This window comes from Podarcis gaigeae (genome assembly GCF_964106915.1).
Source record: "Podarcis gaigeae genome assembly, chromosome: 3".
Lineage (NCBI taxonomy): Eukaryota > Metazoa > Chordata > Lepidosauria > Squamata > Lacertidae > Podarcis > Podarcis gaigeae.
This window is the reverse complement of record NC_139680.1, coordinates 90,683,972-90,705,342: the sequence shown is the minus strand read 5'-3', so window position 1 is coordinate 90,705,342 and position 21,371 is coordinate 90,683,972. Positions and strand designations below refer to the sequence as shown.

The 21,371-nt window shown below is 43.8% G+C and overlaps 1 protein-coding gene across 6 annotated transcripts in view; it reads left to right on the top strand.

Annotated features, from left to right (window-relative positions):
* The first annotated feature begins 2,325 nt into the window (after nucleotides 1-2,325).
* Nucleotides 2,326-21,371, top strand: part of STUM (stum, mechanosensory transduction mediator homolog) — a 45,606-nt gene continuing 26,560 nt past the window's right edge. For 3 of the 6 annotated variants that reach the window (XM_083732873.1, XM_083732869.1, XM_083732868.1), the window contains exon 1: nucleotides 2,328-2,869. In XM_083732873.1, the coding sequence (XP_083588999.1) occupies nucleotides 2,662-2,869 (208 nt within the window). In that variant the 5' untranslated portion in view covers nucleotides 2,328-2,661. Of the gene's footprint in view, nucleotides 2,870-21,371 lie in introns of all 6 variants that reach the window. The other 3 variants (XM_083732872.1, XM_083732870.1, XM_083732871.1) reach the window with 3 other exon arrangements.

The following is a 21,371-nucleotide window of genomic DNA, read 5'->3' as shown; positions in this document are numbered from 1 at the left end:
ATACGGTATATATATTAAAAAGATGAACATATGAAAGTTTGGCATATGTACAGTGCATGTGATCCCACTCCACCTTCATGCACATATACAATATCTGAAAATGGCTCAAAGGATTTAATAATACTGGTTAGCTAGCCCCTGCTCTGAGTATGGGCGCAAGGATGTGCTTGCCAAACAGCCCTTTCCCCCAAATGCATGTTCTGCTGAGCCTAAATAGAGGAATCAAATTTTGTTTACATCTTGCATTACATCATTGGTTCCTTCGGGACCAGTGGAAAGCCAGTTTTGCAGTGGGTTCCTGTAGGAAGCATGTGCTCACATTGAAGTAGACATATGTGCACTCATCACACATGGCTGCACACATATGAGGTAACAATAATTTTTATGCAAATATGAGATTTATATAGGAAACCCACCTTGTGTGAAACAGCCTTGAGAGAGCCCTTGTGGGTGTATATGTGCATTGAGATGAACGGCTGTGTGGGAGAAACCAAGAAAATTCATGTGCAAAAGTGTAGGTGGGCCACGCTTGTGTTCTAGTATGTGCCAGGGAAAAAAGCATGTGCGCGACTCCAGAGCAAATAGTATATTCTGGGACATCTTAGCTAACATATTAAATCCTTTGATGAACTTCAATTCCTTTTTACTCACGCCATGCAATGTGATGGCAACAGCCATTATCTTATGTTGCTATAAGGAACACAACATTGCTCTGTGACTAAAAAGCTGCCTACAACACCATAATGACAAAGACACCTCTAAGGTGCTTGCATAAAGGTAAAGGTAAAGGTACCCCTGCCCGTACGGGCCAGTCTTGACAGACTCTGGGGTTGTGCGCCCATCTCACTTAAGAGGCCAGGGGCCAGCGCTGTCCGGAGACACTTCCGGGTCACGTGGCCAGCGTGACATCGCTGCTCTGGCGAGCCAGAGCCGCACACGGAAACGCCGTTTACCTTCCCGCTAGTAAGCGGTCCCTATTTATCTACTTGCACCGGGATGTGCTTTCGAACTGCTAGGTTGGCAGGCGCTGGGACCGAGCAGCGGGAGCGCACCCCGCCGCAGGGATTCGAACCGCCGACCTTTCGATCGGCAAGTCCTAGGCGCTGAGGCTTTAACCCACAGCGCCACCTGCGTCCCTATAAGGTGCTTGCATATCCAGGCTCAAATTCTTTCTCTCCACCCTAGTTCAGAATACATGCACATGCTGACCCATTACCAGCTTACAAAGGACTGCTACTTTCAGTAATTTGCAGCACAATCAAAAGCTTGTTTACTCAGATGTCAATCCGATCCCTAGGATATCTGTTTTACTGTGGCAATTTTGATAGCTGTCCACATTTTGCTGCACCTTAAGGTGTGTTCCCATTTGTTGCTTCAGACTGCAGCTTTCATTTACCTTGTGGCATAGCCATACCCTACTTTTTATTTTGCACATTGCCATACTAGCAATGGGACGGTGTCTTCCAGCACACCCAAGGGAAGCAGTCTAGCTTAGGAGGTACAGAAAAGGCTGTGTGGCACACATGGCTCTGTCCTGCAACAGAGAGGGGCGGGTGGCAGTTCGAATCCACATGACAGGGTGAGCTCCCATTGCTCTGTCCCAGCTTCTGCCAACCTAGCAGTTTGAAAGCACACTAGTGCGAGTAGATAAATAGGTACCACTGTGGCAGGAAGGTAAATGACATTTCCATGTGCTCTTGCTTCTGTTATGATGCGCCAGAAGCAGTTTAGTCCTGCTGGCCACATGACCCGGAACGCCAGCTCCCTCAGCCTGAAGCGAGATGAGCGCCACATCCCATAGATGCCTTTGACTGGACTTAACCATCCAGTGGTCCTTTATCTCTGCTTGAGACAGTCACCTTACTCTGGTCAATGGTTGGGCCAGCCCTGTTACTACTGTCCTGCTTTGCTCCAACAAACCCATGCAAGGAAGTAGAAGCTGCTTAAAATACCTGCTGCCACATGGAGACTGCCCTGCAGCAAGCTCTATGTTTCCTATACGCCACTGCTGCAAAGTTCGTCACATTATCTATATGTACATTTAGCTATTAATACCTATACAAATTTTGTGTATATCTGAGCCGTCCTCCTGGTGATGGATTTATGAAATCCATAAACCCTCCCCTTCTTTTTTTAAACAACTCATGGCTCCCCTGTGGCTTTTTAAAAAACGGTAGCGGGTGGGTATCGCAAGATGTTTTCTATTATTTGAGCGCTGGATTGAAGGAAGGGGGGGGGGGAGAGCGCGCGCGCTAGTCAGTTTCTGTGCGGTGAGGCGCCTGAGGACTTGGCGGGAGGGAACCGGCGGGCGAGGCCGGCACCGCACGCTTTTCGCCGGGAAGGCCAAGCGCGTGCGCGGTGGCGCCGGCCAGACCCCTCGGCGTGCTCGAGGCGGCGTGTGTGAGAAGGGGGAGCGCAAAGTGCGTGAGCGAGGGAGACGGGGAGCGCGCTCGCGCAGTCTCTTTAAGCCGCTCACTCGGGAGCCTGGGCGCGTGTTGAGCGCGGCGCCTCGCCTGGCGCGCCGCTCCGCTCTCGCTTCACTAGCGTAGGGGCGCTTCCTCAGGCAGCTCCGGCTCCTTGCTCCGGCAGAGACCCTTCGCGGGGCGCGGCTCTCTAGCCTCTCCCTGCCCCCTCCCTCCCTCCCTCGCTTCAACAGGCGTCATGGACCACGGCCCCAAAGAAGGGGACTCGGCCGGGGCAGCTGCCGGCGACGCCGCTCGAGGGGCTGCCGCCGCCGCTGCCTCCTCCTCCGGCGGCGTGGTGGTGCAAGTGCGGGAGAAGAAAGGACCCCTTCGCGCCGCCATCCCTTACATGCCTTTCCCGGTGGCCGTCATCTGCTTGTTCCTCAACACCTTCGTGCCAGGGCTAGGTAAGCAGCCCCTGCGCGGGGCGCCTCAGCCTTAGCCTGGGGGGGCGGGTGTGCGCCCTGGGCGGGAAATGGGACGCGCCCAAGGCGTGGGAGGGTTCCTGTGGCTCGGGGGAGATCCCTGTCCGGGCGAGCGCCATGTGCCAAGGGCCTGCCCTTGAAGGGCGTCGGGGTGGCTGCTTGCCTCACAGCGCCTCGGGAGAGCGGAGCCTGGGAGTAGGCACCCGCCTTCGCGCCCTCGCGGCTACTTTTATTGACGAGCAGCGGCCAATTAATTCCCTGCAACCTGCTGCTCTCGGTTACTTGGGAGATGTGAAAGTGGGTCGCGGGTGTGAGATCGCAAACAAGTTGTTCGAGCGGCGGGCAGAGGGAGACGCAAGTAAGCTGGCGGGAAGAAAAGTACTTAATATGAGCAAATGAACCCACATAGGGATAGGTTAGCCTCCTTGGACAACGTTGCCTTTTCGCAGCTTGGGATCGGGGACAGGGTGGGCTTCTTTGCCCCTTCTTCAGCCTAAGATGAACCCTGCTGGATCGAACTCAAAGTCCAAGTCTAGCATCCTGTTTTCCCAAAGTGACCCAGCGGATGCCTTCTGGAAGCCCACGATCTCATTTTGTACAATCTCATTTTGTTGCTCTTTGCCACCTTTTACACGCACGCACACTCACTCGCGCGCGCATTACTCGGAGGTACATTGTCTCTGGACACGGAAGCTTTCCTATAGCCATCCTGACTACTAGCCATGGATAACGCTTGCCCTCCATATTAGGAATAGGTCTTAAAATTCTGTCAAAGGCATCGAAACTGGTGGCCTTCGCTGCAACTTGTGGCGCTGAATTCCACAAGTTAATGACGCGAGCGTGTGTGAAGAAGTGCTTTCTTTTGTCTAGCCTGAAGCTGCCGCCGATCGGTTTCTTCTTATGCCTGCAACCATGGTAATGATCATCAATACAGTATTGGTGTTTTGAGTGTGAAGCTCAGGGCTGCAGTCTGCATTACAGGACGTAATCCTGAAACCGCAAGGATAACATTACTGATTCTGCATCCCCCATGTCTGCCAATCTTGTTGGGACATTTACAGATAAAGGGAGGCGGAAGCAACTTTGGGTTAGCATATCTCCTACCTGCAGGACAAACTGCTCACTGTCGGCTTCCCGGCTTGTTTTGTTCGCTGAATTCTCATGCAGGAAGGGGCCGCTCTTCCAATGATAGCCTGCAAGGTTTTATGTATGCAGGGAGGAAGAGGTAGAACTTTTTCAAGGGATGAAACATACCGGTATTCCTCTTGAGTGGGAAAAGGAGCCGTATAGCTTCTTTGATCAGCTCTGAACAGAAAAAGGAGGGCTGAGGGAAGAGCAAAACTGAAGAATCTTCAGAATGTCTCATGGGTGAGGCTACTGAAAGGAGATACTTGTACAAGCTTTTATAGCTGCACAGGAGCAAATATTCAGTGAAAACTAGCTTTCCTGATATGGAGCTGCAGAAAGGGGATTTCTATCCATGCAGTAAACTGCATTTCTACCTGTGGTTGGAACAAAAGTGACCATCTGACAACAGGATGAACTGTTTTCTTCCCCCAAACACCTGTAGGCATGCAGTTTCATACAGGTGAAACTCGGAAAATTAGAATATCGTGAAAAAGTTCATTTATTTCAGTAATTCAACTTAAAAGGTGAAACTAATATATGAGATAGACATGCAAAGTGAGATATGTCAAGCCTTTATATGTAATGATTGTGATGATCATGGCGTAAATGAACTTTTCCACGATATTCTAATTTTCTGAGTTTCACCTGTATGTATTTTCTCTCAGCTGGGATGCCTTGACTTGTAAACCCACTTGTATATACTTTTGGGGAGAATATATGGTGGGGAATTAAACAGTACACTGAAAAGGATGCTGCATAGTGGGGCAGGGTCATGGTGGCTCAGCGGCAGAGCACATGCTTGGCATGTAGAAGATTCTAGGTTCAAGCCCCAGCATCTCCAGGTAGAGCGGGGGAGACCCTGGTCAGAAACCCTGGAGAGCTGCTTCCAGTCAGTGTAGACAATGCTGATCTAGATTGACTCCGAATAAGTGAATAATAAATTATAGTGATAGTCAAAAAGATGACTGAATGCATAAATGATAAATAACCCCTTCTAAACTGAGAGCTGGCAGAGCCCCTTCTGATTGCGAGGTGACCAGCTGTCATTCAGTTGTAGAGTGTTGAGCGAAACGAGGTGTTAACAGATGTTGGCGTTGTTAAAATTGCATTATATATATTTTGTGTGTGTGTGTGGTGTGTTGCCACCTTGTAAATTGCTTTGTAGCCAGAGGATGTTGCTGCAGAATAGGCTCTGTGAGTTCTCTTGAGCTGTGGGTGGATTTTGGAGGACTCTGGACCTACCGAGATATCAAATACGTTCTCCTAGCTAACTTTACTGGTCTCTGAATGGTGAACTGAGAGAAAAAAAGAAACTCTCACTTATCCAGTTTGTATTCTACAGAAGCAATACATGTAGCGGTAATTGGTTCTCCACAGCACACTATCAGCAATAATATTAGCAGCCCTGTATCGGGAAGCTTTTAATGTGTGATGTTGTGTAGTGTTTTGTATATTCTGTTGGATGTCATCCAGAGTGGCTGGGGCAACACAGACAGATGGGTGGGGTACAAATTATTATTATTATTAAATTGCTGGTAGTAGCAGCATTAAAGGATCTCTACCATTAGGTCTTTAGCTTGGGATGCACCTATCAATGCAAGTGGCTAAGTCCCTATATAGGTCTTAGTTTGTTTTTCTTTAATCCATTGTGCACTAGCACCCATTATCCTTTTTGTCCCACACCACCCCCTTTATTCTCACAATCACCCTGTGATGTAGACTAAGCTTGAGACAAATTCCATTATCAAGACCTGGAGATGCTCCCTAGAGAGCCAGTGTGGTGTAGTGGTTAAGAGCGGTAGACTCGTGATCTGGTGAACTGGGTTCATGTCTCCGCTCCTCCACATGCAGCTGCTGGGTGACCTTGGGCCAGTCACACTTCTTTGAAGTCTCTCAGCCTCACTCACCTCACAGAGTGTTTGTTGTGGGGGAGGAAGGGAAAGGAGAATGTTAGCTGCTTTGAGACCCCTTCCGGTAGTGATAAAGTGGGATATCAAATCCAAACCCTTCTTCTTCTATTTATTTGTTTGTCCTACTTGAAGGGTCAAAACAGTTTCATTTTTCCATTACAGTCTAAAATCTGTTTCTGTATGCTTTTTTTAAAGGTTAATTTTCAGGGATATTTAAAGGTTTATATTCTTTTGAGGGGGCATGCAGCCTCATCCTGTGCATGGTGGTTTAGAAGTAATCTCCATTGTGTTCATTGAAAACTCACTCCTAAGAGACTAGGCATAGGATTGCCACCTTAAAGTAGTGTTAGAAACTCAGATGTATTAGCTAGGCACCAAATGGTTCCTGTAAGCAAAGTTACAGTCGCCAAAACAGAATGTCTAGTTGCCATTTGGGGATAAGACAGCTCTAAAATCTTATTTTTAAAATGATGGACTGACTGTGACTGATTATCGATTAAACATCTGGCTAGTTCAGATGACTACCTGATCCAAGGACAGTCCATATATATACTGTGAGCAGGGGAGTGGGTTGGGGTAAGCGAAGACAAGCTGTAACAATTAACTATAACATTGTTCACTGCTCCTACTCAGGCTGCACAGAAAAAGCATTTAGGTTCCTGAAATTCATTCCAATTGTGCAGATAAAATATAACTGATAGAATTCTCCAGGATGTGGTATTAGCATGTGAAAACTGCCAAGATCCAATGATCCCCAGGCATACACCTCCAGATGGTGGAGATATCAGGCACTATCCTGATACCCAGGCATCTTCACTTGGTCGCAAATGGTTGATAGCCAGGTGCAAAATGCACCTGACACCTGGCTGATTTCAAACACTGCCTTAAAGCCTTACCTTCTTCAACACGACTCACCTTTTGTTTGATCTGGTGTTTTTCTTAATTCTGTTACAAAATGAAACGCTGTTGCTATTTTGTATGTTTACAAAGGTGTCCTTAAAACACACACACACACACACACACACACACACACACTGCACCATACAGACTGAATCAGCAATACTTGTTTGCTTTTCTGTCATTTTTCACCTCTGAGCACAGTCACAGGGAAGGAAGCAACAGAATGTCACTTTAGTTGCATCAAAATTTTCCGCCTCTTGGAGTAAAAGCACATTTATGCTCCATATGCTGAAACAGGAATTAATAGCTTGTACTTTTCTCAATGTCTTTCACTTGTTTTTAAAAGTAATGATGGAAATGCCACAATGTGAATATTTAAAGCGTCTGGGAAATGAAGCCAAAGCTCTTGTCATATCTAGCTACCTCTCTTGTGCATTTGTACCAATACAAGAACCCAATTGTGGAAGCTGTAGTCATTTAAAACAACCTTTGTGTACTAGCAGTATGTTTTTGTACTATTTTAGCTGATTTTATCATATATTTGTAAATCACCTCCAGATGCATGTTAGAGGTGATTCAATAATAATAATAATGTTGCTGTTGTTTAGTTGTGTCTGACTCTTCGTGACCCCATGGACCAGAACACGCCAGGCACTCCTGTCTTCCACTGCCACCCAGAGTTTGGTCAAACTCATGCTGGTAGCTTCGAGAACACTGTCCAGCCATCTCATCCTCTGTTGACAATAATAATAATAATGATAATAATAATAATAATAATACAGTAATAATAATTTAGAAAGTATATAGGAATTCTCACATTTTCTTTTCAGTGTACTCTAGCGTCAAACCTGTACTAGAGGTTTGGCTAAAATAGAATCATAGAACTGTAAAGTTGGTAGGGTTCTCAACGGTCATCTAGTCTAACCCCCTACAATACAGGAATTGTTTGCCCAATGTGGGGCTTGAACCCACAACCCTGACATTAAGAGTCTCATGCTGCACCAACTGAGCTATCCCGAGGAGTGGATTGTTCGTTTCAGTTTTTCATTTGTGCTATCTCTGCTAAGCCACTGAAGCCAACCTTTTACAAAATGGTAATCTGTTAAAGTATGGTGCGTTTTTTAAAATATGCACTGTGTTCTCTGCATTTTGAAACAAGAAATCTATGAGAATCTGATCGCACATACTTTGGATATTAAAATTGAGGTGACAAGTCGTTTCTGAGAAAGTTAGCTATTGCACATTTGCAAAGAATGGCTGATAGAGGAAGTGACTTTTCTTCTTGTGCTTATTGTATAATGGACAAAATAGGGACATGTGACTTCCCAATCTAAGAGGAAATCTCCTCTGCAATGCAGGAGGGAGGGAGGAGGCAGATGAAGAAATCATCAGGTGTTTGTTTGAAGTGTGTGGCTTCTAATGTATTCAGCTCCATTTTATTAATGTTGTGAGCTGCTTTGAGGATTTCAGATGAAAAGTGAAAGTAGAATCTAATGAATAAACCCACTTCACCCCCAAGGGTAGAAGTACACATAGTCTACATAGCTCCCAATTGGGAGGTGGTGATCTACAGACTTGCTGCCCAGGGCTAAGAATGTTAAGTTGCTATTTCTTTGGAACTAGGAAGGCTATCTGAACACTTGAGTAATAATCCCTTTCAGGGGTGCCAACTTGAATAAAATAGCGGGGGGGGGGGGAGGTAAGCTCCGCCCTGCACAATCGATCACATGATGTGGCACATGCACACCATTTGAATGGCAATGCTCAACAACTTTGAGGGCCCCGGCCCCCTAAAATATTTTATTGTGGGGGCAGAAGGGACCTTGGCCCCTGGGAGTTGGCTCCTATCCCTTTTAAAGAGGTGTGTATCGCAGTCTTAATATACCATATACCTCCAGGGTGTAATCTTTTATATGCTTACTTGGTGGAGAGGGTTGTGGTGGGGGAGCTGCATGTATTCTTGGATGACATGGATTAGTTAGATCAATTCTTCGCAAAGAGTGGAATGTTGACATGTGTTTTAATCTGGTTTTTAGATTACTGCTGATTTTAATTTTTTTAAAAAAACATTGTAAATAGTTTATGTTTTTATTACACTCATGAAGTGAATAAATCTTGTGAAATAAAGAGATAAATACACACTCACATCATAATTTGTTCTGGCAATGATTTTAACACCAAAGCTCTTGTCTTTATGAAAGTAAAAGCAGCCACCCATGAATTTACATAAAATTATGTATGTACATATAATATGACTTGAGTGTCTTCTGATGAAAGATGCTCAGCAGTGTGTAGTTATGACAGAATGTAATGTTAATTAAAATTATTTCAATAAAAAATGTCAACTCCAGGGATGAGAGCTTTATTTTATTCTACCTCTAATGGCATAGTGGTGTGAATTTAAATGACTCAGTGGTGTGACCTTCTCCTCAGTTAGTTTAATTACTTCTGTTTTAAACAGAGCCCTTCTTAAAGTTTTTTCTGGCCCCTGGCTAAATTTGAAATCTCTTCCATTATGTTGAACACATCATTCTACGTTTGGGGCAAGGGAAAGAATCCTGACCTAGGAGAAAATGTAGGACACGCAACATACCCTATATATGTTCTTACTATGCTATATACTATGTAGAATTGTGCTAGTTATACAATTGGCATATTTTATCATCACTGCACATTGAGCTGACATTTTTACTGTCCACCATGGATTGAAGGTCTCTTGCCTGATTGAGGTTGCAATCTTACACCTACCTACTTTGAAATAAAGCCCAGAACTCAGAGGAACTTACTTCTGAGTAGTCATGTAGGGATTGCACTGTAAGCCACTGCCAGCCCTGGACCCCATCCATTCATATGTGAAATGAGTTTTAGTTTGTACCCAGCTAGGAACTGAGAAGAAGACTTGACTGTGCCCAATAGAGATGCTTTGTGCCAGTCATTGTGGGAAGCACATTTGGCACCCTAGTATGCTTCTGAGCCCATACATTACATTTTTGCCTCCTATCCCACCCTCCTGTTCCTTGAAGTATGTTCACCCATGGACACATTGCAGACAATGCCTTTCAAAAATATTGTAACTAAGCGGCAACTTACTTTGCAGCATAGAAGTTCTCTTTGGCTAGGGGTGGCAATTGGTGTACCCCTCCTCAGTTTTTAAACATGGAACTGAATTAGACCATCGTCATGAGGTAACAAGCCCTCCTCCCCTGTGGTATTACAATCACCTTCAGCAGGAAAAGCTTTGATCCATTTGACTCTAATCAAGTATGTAAGGGTTTAACTTCACTTATTGACCTACATGTATAAAAGGGCTTTCTCGTTGTCTTCAGTGAAGAATACCCTGTTCAGCTATGAGTCTTTCTAGGTAGGCATGAGGGAGTCATAATAACTCAGGCTAATCTTCCTTGGGCAATGTTATGAGAATAAAATTACAACAACAACAACAATTTTATTATTTATACCCTGCCCATCTGGCTGGGTTTCCCCAGCCACTCTGAGTGGCTCCCAACAGAATACTAAAAACAGAATAAAACTTCAAACATTAAAAACTTCCCTAAACTGGACTGCTTTCAGGTGTCTTCTAAAAGTCAGATAGTTGTTTATTTCCTTGACATCTGATGGGAGGGCGTTCCACAGGGTGGGCGCCACTACCAAGAAGGCCCTCTGCCTGGTTCCCTGTAACTTTGCTTCTTGCAGTGAGGGAACTGCCAGAAGGCCCTCAGCGCTGGACCTCAGTGTCCAAATATTGCACCCTTAACTGTAGATAGGCAAGAACCAAACTTTGAGTTTCAGATAACCAAGTTCCTGCTTTATGATGCTGTAAAACCTATGATATTTACTTGCTTGTTACTTTCCAGGCTGAGTTTGTAGAATGACTTTTTAAAAGATCAGTTCCATGCCATGTTTTTGCATAACCTGAGTATTGTAGTTGTTTCGCTGCACATTGTGCAGAGATTGTAACTATAACAACTTTAAATATCTGGAAATAAAATATTAAATTGTGAATTTTAATGAATGGAGTGCTGTTGATGTGGATTAGAGAATGAACACACGTGGGAAAAGACACTGCTGGGTATCTGTTAATCTAATTCATCCTTTAATTTAATTGAGCCAGATGCATTACAAAGATTAAAGTGAAGGTGAAAGAGGATGAATAGTAGGGAAAGGGAGGATTGTTTTATTAAAGTTTGGTTTTGAAAAATGTTCACACATCTGCCATGGCCCAGTGGTGCTCATATACTCTAAACTAAGAAATGGGGTTCACTTCAAACACAGCTAGCCTGGAAGCTGAGTAGGCTTGTGAAGGAGGAATGGAGAATTCTGTCCTTCTGCTAGCCTTCTTGCTTGTCTTCGTGGACTTCCTGGTTGCCTGCGGCTACCAGGCAAGCTGTTAAAAATAAAACTACTATAGCAATCTAGGAATCTAGTTACTAGATTCTAGTACCAGGGATGTTCTGCAATGAGAGCCACATTTGGAGTACATTATGAGCATGGTGCCTGCTCTGTTTTGCAAATCTGTTTGTATAAATTTGCTGGCTATTTTCATAAGTATGGCAGATTGCAACTACAAGTCCTCGATATGTTGCAATTATTACTAGAACTAGGAACAGTATCTTGACAAGTTCTTGAGGATGGTAAAAGTCAGCATGCATTTGTAACAGTCACAAACTCTTAGCTGCAGGATTATAAAGCCACTGGCTAACTTTAGGATGAGCCAGTCTTCCAGTTTGAATTATCTCATGAATCTAAGTATATTTTAAAAAACAAAGAATTATAAGAACATTCTAGCCTAACCTATGTATGTTGACTCAAAAATAATATGTATTCGGAAGGGCTTATTGCAACATAAGCATGGATAGGATTATTGGACCTTCTCCAAGAACTGGACTGGGTTTGTTAACTGTTTTCAATAACAAAAAAGGCTGCTAAGCAGAAAAGTGTATCCCACTGCAGATTTATAGGACTGTTGAAAGACACAAAAACCTGGGGTTTAATGGAAATTCCCACATAAAATTTCAGGACTAATCAATGTGAATCACTATGCTAGACTAGGCTAAAAGTTAGAATAGTTGTAGTTTTGCGAACTATTTTACATAATGGTGTGATGCAATGTCTTTTCTAAAATTTACTAACAGCTTAAAATGATCTCAGCCAGAGATTTCATAAACTGTCAATCAAACCCAGATTTGTGTTTTTCTGCATGCAGGGGGGCAGGCAAGTGTTTAAGTGTATTCATAAAAGAATGGATTTCGGATTTCATAAATGGGTCTTGTTAATTTGCTATTTTTAAAATACTTGTGAGACCTTTCCTGTTGCCATGACAATTTCCTCTCCATAAACATGATTCTGTGTATCTCTTTGTGCACCTATCTTACATTCCTTGATGAGAATACAGGCACCCTACTGAATCAGACCAAAGGCTCACCTGGACTAGCATCATCTTCTCACAGTGGCAACCAGATGCCTATAGGAAGCCCACAAACGGGACCTGAGTGCAACAGCACTCTCTTTATCATGCTCCCTAGCAACTGGTTTTCAGAGGCATACCATCTGCAGTACTGGAGGTAGCAGGCTGACATCATAACTAGTGGCCATTTGATAGGCTTATTCATGAATTTGTCCAATCCCCCTTTAAAGCCATTAAAAAATGTTGCCTTCACTATATCTTCTGGGAATGAGTTCCATAGTTCATGTATGCACCATTTGAAGAGATCATTCCCTTTTGTCTGTCCTGAATCTTCCACTGGATGTTTCCAAGTCCTAGTATTTCTTCATAAAGTTAGGCATTCAATTTACCTCCACCACCATCCCACAAAAAAACCAAAAAACAGGTCTGGGGGAACTTTTTGGTCCAGTGGACCAGATCTTTATGTCCCCATCCTGTGGGCCAACTTTGACAGCATGTGTCAGCGAGTTCCTAGTGGGGAACTTGTTCCAGCATCCAAATGAAGATAACTCCTCTCTCATCAGTTCCAGCTGCAGGAACCTGCTGTGTCTCCATTTCTCCCACAGCTGACATCACATGTTATGTCAAGGGTGGGGCAGGTATGTGGGGTTTGGGGGAAAGCCCTTATGGGCTAAATTTGGCACACGGGGCCAGAGGTTCCCCACCTGTTCTAAACAAAAAAGGCCAAGATGTTACAACCATTCCTCATAGCGGAGTTGCTCCAGCTCCTTGGAGAGCAGCAATCATAGCTGTGCCCAGTATTCCATGTGTGGTTGCACCATAGATTTGTATGATGGCGTTGTGGCATAAGCAGTTTTATTTTCATTCTCTTTCCTAATGGTCACTCGCATGAAATCCACCATTTTCACAGCATTTTTGTCAAGTTACCAATTATGACTTCAGGACCTGCCATCTGTCCAGTTACTGCCAGTTGAGTATATGTGAAGGTAGGATTTTATTTGCCCCAGTATGTGTCACTTGGTGTTTATTAAACTGCTCTTGCTATTTAGCTGCCCATTTACCCTTGCAATTCTGTTTTTATTCTTGCCACAAGTCAATAAAATTGGCTGCCTCATTTCTCTCCTATATCTTTCAAGTGATATATAGGAAAGAAGCATTACATAGTTCAGTGGGTGTGGGGCATGAGTCCATTAATCTTTCAGAGATTAGTTAGAGTACCTTATATGCCTAGGCTTGGTAGTAGCTCTTTGCATCTGGATTGTAATATTGTTGAGTATGAGTGGTTAATGTATGAGTGGTTGATAGAGACAATGTTTGAGGTAGTGAATGTTTGTAGTGGCTGTGTGAAGTAGATTGTGATGAGTTTGGGATTGTATCTCCCTCTCAGCCTCTAGGTTCTCACCCAGTAACTCCAAACAAGCTCTCAGCTCATCCACAAAAGTCTCACAGCAAGGAGAGTTCCCAGAAATGGCAGACATCACCCTAGTCTCCCTAGACATCAGCCTAGACTTGCTTTTTGTGGAGAGGCCCAAGGTGGATGGCACTTCCTCAGGCTGTGTCCTATTCAGCTGCACTCTCCACACCCAGAGTCTGGAGGGCTGCATGAAATTAGGCTGCTGTGGGTTCCCTGCCACTGTTCAAATTGTTTACAATTCTAGATGTTCTGATGAGAACATTTCAGGCGAAGTATTCAGAAATGGCCTATAATAAGCAGTGATGTGAACAAAGTTGCATATGAGTAATATTAATATCTCAAAACTGTTTCATAAGGATACCCCAGGCAACAATCCATCAAATTCCATCATTGCTACCACCTCCTCATATACTTAATACCTGTCTTGGATTTGATTTACTGTGTCACTCATGTAAGCATTGAGGCAGCTGGAAAAGTCCACCCTTCTATTTTCATAGCAGAACAGTTTAAGTGTATAGACTCAGGGCAGGGAACCACAGGTCGGGGGGGGCACTGCCTCTCTGTCAGGTCCCTCTCCACAGGCCTCAACTCTCACCAGTTCTGCCCTGCACCCTTCTCAAGTACTTTTACTGATTTGGAATGTGATAATGGAGATATGTGTATCTGTAGAAACCCCATGGCTGGAATGCAGCCTGGGCAAAGAGTTGCATTTGTTTTGTATGCCTATCCAAACCCATTTTTGCCACTGTCCCTGACCCCCACTAGCATGCCCCCCCCAGCATGTAGTTCATGAGGGAATGTTGCCCTTGGTTTCCCTACTGCTGCTGTAAAGAGAAAGCTAAGCCTTGTTAAATGTGACGAGGTGCAATGCTCAAAAACCAGAGACACTCCCGTCTCCATGAATTAGCAGAGGACTGAAAGCTTAGCCGACGCATGGAGAGCTTTTACCATGCAAAGACCACACAGAAACAAAAGGCTTTCTTCAGCACAGTTTACTGAGGTTTAAAACGTACAGTTCATGCTGAAATACAGCAAGGTCCAAAACGTAGCTCTTTAAAGCCCCTTGCCCACACACAACTACATTTGAAATAATAGCCCTTTTAAATATGGTGGGACATCTTTACCAAGGGTGTCAACTTGAATAAAATATTGGAGGAGCCCAGGTAAGCCCTGCCCCACATAATTGATCACAAAACGGGGCACACACACCATTTGAATGGCTATGTCCATGAACTGGGGGGGAGGGCTCACCCCCTCAAATATTTTATTGGGGGGCAAAGGGACCTTGGACCCTAGGAGGTGGTTCCTATGATTCTTAACATAATCTGTTTACCATGGTGATCTCCCCCTCAGGTCCCTCTCTGGAGTGTAAGTACTAAACAAGGGATGGGAAAAATTCCCTTGCAGACAGACATCGTCCTTTTTTCATTTGTAAGTTTTTAACAGCTGTCTTATCTTAATAACAGTGAAAGCCAGAAACTTGTGGTTAGCATAAACCAGACTTCCTTGTGTATGCATTTGTAAAGAAAACAAAAGTGTACCAAGATTGGAGGAATGGAATCTAAAATATTGCAAAAATGGAAAACGGCTGAGCAAACTCCATCTGGAGCTGAGGCAAATTTACCACTTCATGAATTGATGATGACCATAAAAGGGCGATGGGAAAACCCTATTCTAGAGAGCCATCTGTTCTGGACATGAATATGACCCCAACACAGGAGGAAATAGTACTTGGGTCTTGAGAAATATGGAATGGAATGAAAGAGAGGGGGAAAGCTCTGATACAATAGTTTGTTAAGTGGTCAGTCCCCCAGAGCCACCGTTTGCTAAATGATGAAGATGCCTCTCTTAAGACAAACATAATGTGAAACTGTAGTTTCTCACAATAGAATAGTTTAGTGATAGAGCACATACTCAAGTCCCAGTTTCAGTCCCTGAATCTCCTAAGTTATAAGAATCATGTAACTGGTGATGGAGAAAGTGTATTTCCGGCAGAAATCCTGGAGAGCCCCTGCCAATCAGGCAGTGGCGTAGCGTGGGTTGTCAGCACCCGGGGCAAGGCAAGTAATTTACGCCCCCTAACCCGTGGATTTGCACCCCCTAACCCTAACCCCCAGATGTTGCGCCCGGTGCGGCCACCCCCCTGCACCCCCCACGCTACGCCACTGCAATCAGGACAGACATAATGGGAGTGAGGTGGTCGGTTTTGCTAACACCTTTGTACCAGTTGCAATAGTTTCCTGTGGTTTTCTGAGCACAATTTAAAATGCTCAATTTCAGCTTTTAGCACCTTAAACAGTTTGGGCTCAAGCTATTTGTTGAATCACTTGCACATGTACCAGGTTTCTTGCACATAGAGGCCTAAAATGGAGGCCCTTCTTGTATATCTGTGAGGTTGGTAGCCACAAGGAAGCAGAATTTCTTTGCCTCACATCTTTGGCACTCCCTGCCAGTGCATCTACCATAGGCTGCCATTCTTCAAGGATTTTGGACTAGCTGGCTGAACTATGGTCACTATTGCTGTGGGGGAGTGTTGGTTGACTGTATTGGCTTTCACTTTGAGAGGTTTTGATGCTTTTCGTATTTTCATGGTTGTGAGCCACCTTGGATTTGCATTGTCCCGAAAGGCAGCCTAGAAATATTTTAGAATAAATTAAACTGAATTAAAATTAAATTAACATTGGGCTCAAATTGAGCTGAAGGAATTAAAAAAGAATATACTGTATGCTGCTACTTCTTAACAGAGAACCTGATTGTGAGTTGTGTTTTCCAAGCGAGCAAGTAACCAAGCTTGGAAATCCAAAAATAAGGTACTGCAAAATTTACTCTAATTCTTCACCTAACAAGAAGAGCTTAATTTTTATTATTTTAGGTACCTTGCATTGAACTGTTCTGTAGAATAATTTGTGTAAAGGAGGTTGGGTGGGGGAATAGAATCCTAGCAACATTAGGCTTCTACCAGTGATTGACAGGAGGTTTGCTAGGTAGTGGGTAGAAACTGCCAGTTGCAAGTCGTGAGTTACAAAGAAGGTGGATTAGTAGGCTTCTACTATTGATAATTAATCTATATACTGTAGTAGCATATGACGGTCCCAAGTAAGTGCAGATACCTGCAGTGCTTAAAATTAAAATAGATGGGGGCTGGAATTCTAGACACATTTATCAGGGAGTAAGCCCCACTGAGCATGCTGAAATTTACTCTGAGTAAATTTTGTGCTATGGGGATTGGTAATGGAGAGACAAATGAGGTAGATATTCTGCATAGAACGCAGTGTCCTGAGAAGCTTAAGTTTTGGAACCCTTAGGGCTGCAAATTGGCAATAAGTAATATGAAATCCAAATATGGAATAGATGGGAGGTTGGGTCTTTAGTGTTAAGACCAATTTATGTTTTATTGATTGTTAAGAAAATTATGTGTCTATGGTTATTCCTGTGTGTAATTTGGTATCTGTGTTTTTTCTTTCTTTCTTTTCTTGCTGTATCAGTAATAAAAAAAAAGACAGAAATAAAGACAGGGCTGCAAATAAAGGCTTGGAAAATGGTGGTATCTAGTTAGAAACTCAAAATCTAGATAAGTCATTTATTTGCTGGCTACATCTACTCCTAACTTCCATGCTTACTAGAAACTGCCATTTTGTGGAAGCTGTTTCTGATAAACACCCGCATCTAATTTTGTTCCTTTAGGGCAAACCCGAGGCATTACTTTTCGTACTCAGGAAACGAAACCAAGATTCTTCTACGCCTGTATGTATTGTGAAAATCATATAGCACATGTTAGGTATTTCTAATACATATAAATAAATGGGTTGCGGGGGGGGGGGGGGAGTTAGCATGAGATGCTAGGCTGATTAGTGTGAGTGGTCATTATTCGGGGCTGAGTTCTCTCCTCAAGGTCCCCAGAACTTAAAAATTTATGCAGCGAAAAAGTGGGGTCCATCTTGTTTTTAGGTCATGAGCATATAAATGCATGCAGATAAACTTGTATGTCACCATGCAGTACACAACATGCCATTTCATACTCTCTAGCTGCTGGGACATAATCTTGCCTTTTAAATTGGTTGGAGACAGGCTTTTGCAGAATAAATGAATAAAGTAGGCAGGGTAGAGCCTTCAGCCGTGTATAATAATGAGTCTTGGGAAGCTATATTTACAAAAACGGAGTTTCAAACTTGTACATATTTTTATCTAAGAAATGTAGGAGAGTAGTGGTCAGGATGTTAGAGTTCAGTGCTATGCCTTAGGCCTTTGCCCATCTCTTTTATAGCAAAAGCAAAATAAATTCTGCAAAATAAGCAATTATTTTCTCAGTTTCTTGCCTCGGGTTTTTTGTTTTAATGCAAAAGGTACCTACTCCAGAGTTTTGACTCCGTGGGTAGCAGCTACACCAACTACTTTTGCTTTCTGCTTGCTCAGGTAGAATGGAGCATAGACACCAGAGCCAAGAGATGCAAAGCACACATGCTTTGCTCGAAATCCCCAAAGGCTTAATCTGCAGACTATTGCAGACCTTATCAAGGTGCGTAGAATGGCAGTGTGCCCAAGCTCCAGTTTGTTCATGAGATCTGTTCACCAGGGGTATGATGGCAGAAGTGGGTCCCCTAAGGCGGGCAGTGCTGACCGCAGTCGCTCTTTTAAAATGGTTCTGGTTTAAGGAGTTGCTTACGCCTACTCTGCTTACCAGAGGCCTCATGTTCTTCTTGCCTTTCCCCACCACACTTCTGAAATACTGGGAGTGGCCTAGGATGGGCAACCATTAGGAGCAATGTGCTACATTCCACACTAGCTGTCCATGCTCTCCTGCACTGTCTCCTTTCAAGGCTCTGACAGAGCCCATTGACAGTGTTATGAACTGAGGTTATCACCCTGGGCCAGCAGGGGGATACTGTAGATAGTTTTCACTCAGGTTCACATATGCAAATAAGGGATTGAAAGTGATGTTCAGTGATTGGATAGTTACAGAAAGTTGTTACAGTTGCGTGGTACTGGAGCTCTATATAAGCAGGCTGGCTGAACGCTTCAGTTCTGTTCTGTTCTGGCCTGTGAATAAACAAGAGCTGTTTGAAGAATTGCTGTGTCGTCTGATATGTTCACCTACAACTTAACAGACAGCACTGATAATGTGTCCATATTTGTAATGGCTTTAAATGAAAAAAGCCTGTTTTGGGCTTTAATTGACAGTAACCCATAAGCAAATAGGGAAAGGGGAGCCTTGCTTGACTCCTTCCATCCCTGCCCTGCTTGTTTATGAGCGTGGCCCCAGTTTCTAGGCTGTCAGGTCAAAAGCCCTGGTAGATTTATTTTTTATTTATTGTCTTTGAATCCCACCTTTCCTCCAGGGAGCTCAAAAGTGTGCACAAGCTTTATCTTTCTCCCCATTTTATCTTCACAACAACCCTGCAAGGAGGGTAGGTTAGGCTGGGAGCGAGAGACTGGCCCAAGGTCACCCTGTGAGCTTCATGGCTGAGTGGAGATTTGAATCCTGGTCTACCAGGTCTTAGTCCAACACTCCAACCCCACTGGCTCTCTAGATCTGCTTCCTATTGTCATAACAGTTTAGCCCTGGAAGAGGATCAAAGAATATCATGCTTTTGCAAAAAGAAAGGGGAAGATTGGGATAAAAAAAGAAGAAATAAGCTCTCAAGATAATCTTTATTCTCCTTAACCTGTACAAGAGTCCTACTGAATAGGCAAATGGAACATTATGGGGTTGGGGTAATATTTTCCCCCTCCCTAATTATAATTCTGGTGGCTGTTCCTGTGCTGTGTGTGACATTGGTGTGCACAGCAACACGCAGATAGCCCAAATAATAGCTGGCCCTTCTCTAGAAGGCTGCAAAGTCAATGCAACCTTCAGCCTGTCTAGTGAGAATAAAAATGAAGCTTAGATAAATGTGCACACACAAAGCATTTTACTGGAGGGAAAAAAAGTAATAATTTTAAACGCAATGTTTAAAATTTGAGTTTTAAAGGCACAGTTGGGACTCGTTCCCTAGCAACGGTTCGCATCTAATCCTTGTGAATGATGCCAACGTTGTAAAAAAGCTGCCCTGAAGAATAAAGCGAAGGGAAGGAGGCTAGGAAAAAAGCTGGTAGGGTACAAGTAATTGTGAGAATCTCTCAGAGTTTGACAGGCTCTGCCAATGCAGAGAGGACAGGAGTATTACTTGTTAATAGGCAGCTGAAAGCCAATTCACACAACCATTATGGCTACTAGCCATAAGGCTATGTTATATACCTCCATTGCCAAAGGCCATATGCCTCTGAACATCAGTTGCTGGGAAACCCATGGGGGGAGAGTGCTGCATTCAGGTTCTGCTTGTGGGCTTCCCATAGGCATCTGGTTGGCCATTGTAAAAACTGGAAGCTGTGCTAGATGTGTATTTGGCCCGATCACACAGGGCTTTTCTTACGTTCTGCATTGAACTGCCCCAGTTGGCGCCTGCTTCATATTTGTTGGCTGCAGGCCGTGCGACTCCTTCTCCATGAACAGCAACTTCCATGCTGCTGCTCACCTCACACCGAAGTTGGCTTGCAGTGGTGCAAAGAGCCTACAGCTTCTGTTTGTGGTGCCTCAAGACTGGAACTGCCACTGGCGAATATTCTTTTTGATGCATTCATTTATCTGTGAACCAAGTGCACCACTTTGAGCTCCTTGGAGAAAAGACGGAAATTGGGGAAAAATAAACGTATATAGCACTGTTCTGCCAATGTGTTCAAGGCGGTTTATAAGCTAAAATAACAGCATGCAAACTGACAGACACAATGCAAAATGGGAAGCTACCAGACAACTCACAAACAACAGAAGGCTGTGTGTTTATTTCAGTTAATACATATATAATCACAATTACAGGGTGTAGGTATTAGGGGTTTGCGTTATGGCTTCATGGAAGGCATAAGCTTTGAGAAGGGAGTTAAAAGAAGCAAGAGGAGGCCTCACGTAATTTTTCCAAATGAAAGTGTGGAGTCATTTGAGAACAAGGAGAGCTTCAGACAGCTGAGGGTGGTGGGGTCTGAAGAGAGAAGGCCACGAGCAGAGATAGATATTGATACAGTGGTACCTCGCAAGACAAATGCCTCGGAAGACAAAAAACTCGGAAGACGAAAGAGTTTTTCGTTTTTTGAGTTGCTTCGCAAGACGAATTTCCCTATGGGCTTGCTTCGCAAGACGAAAACATCTTGTAAGTTTGTTTCCTTTTTCTTAAAAATGCATTCCTATGGGAATCCGTGCTTCGCAAGACGAAAAATTCGCAAGACGAAAAAACTCGCAGAACGAATTAATTTTGTCTTGCGAGGTACCACTGTACAAAAGTAGAGAACAGTGCTGTGAAGATCTTACAGCTCAGGTGTTGCACAACTATTATATTATCACCTGTGTTAATGGTTATAGTTGCATAACAGTGATTTAAGAAGCCCAGCTATCAAAGGGCAAGGGTTAGGACTGATTTGTGAAAACCAAGTAGAGAGCTCCTCGTTTGCAGCGCTGTTCACGTTTCACTGCAGCTATTGCAAGTGTACGGTGAAGGGGTGTACAAAATGTGAATTGAGTTGTAAACTCCGGGGGAGGTAGGGATGTGGGAGAAATTCAATTCAGCTCATATTTAAAGGCGAATCTCTCAAATCTGAACTTTCCAAAACAACGTGAGAGCTGAAATGCAACCATCCTTCCAAATTCACGCTTACTCGAATTTTGTGGTGCAGTTCTCCGACCGACCATTGTTCAGAAAAATG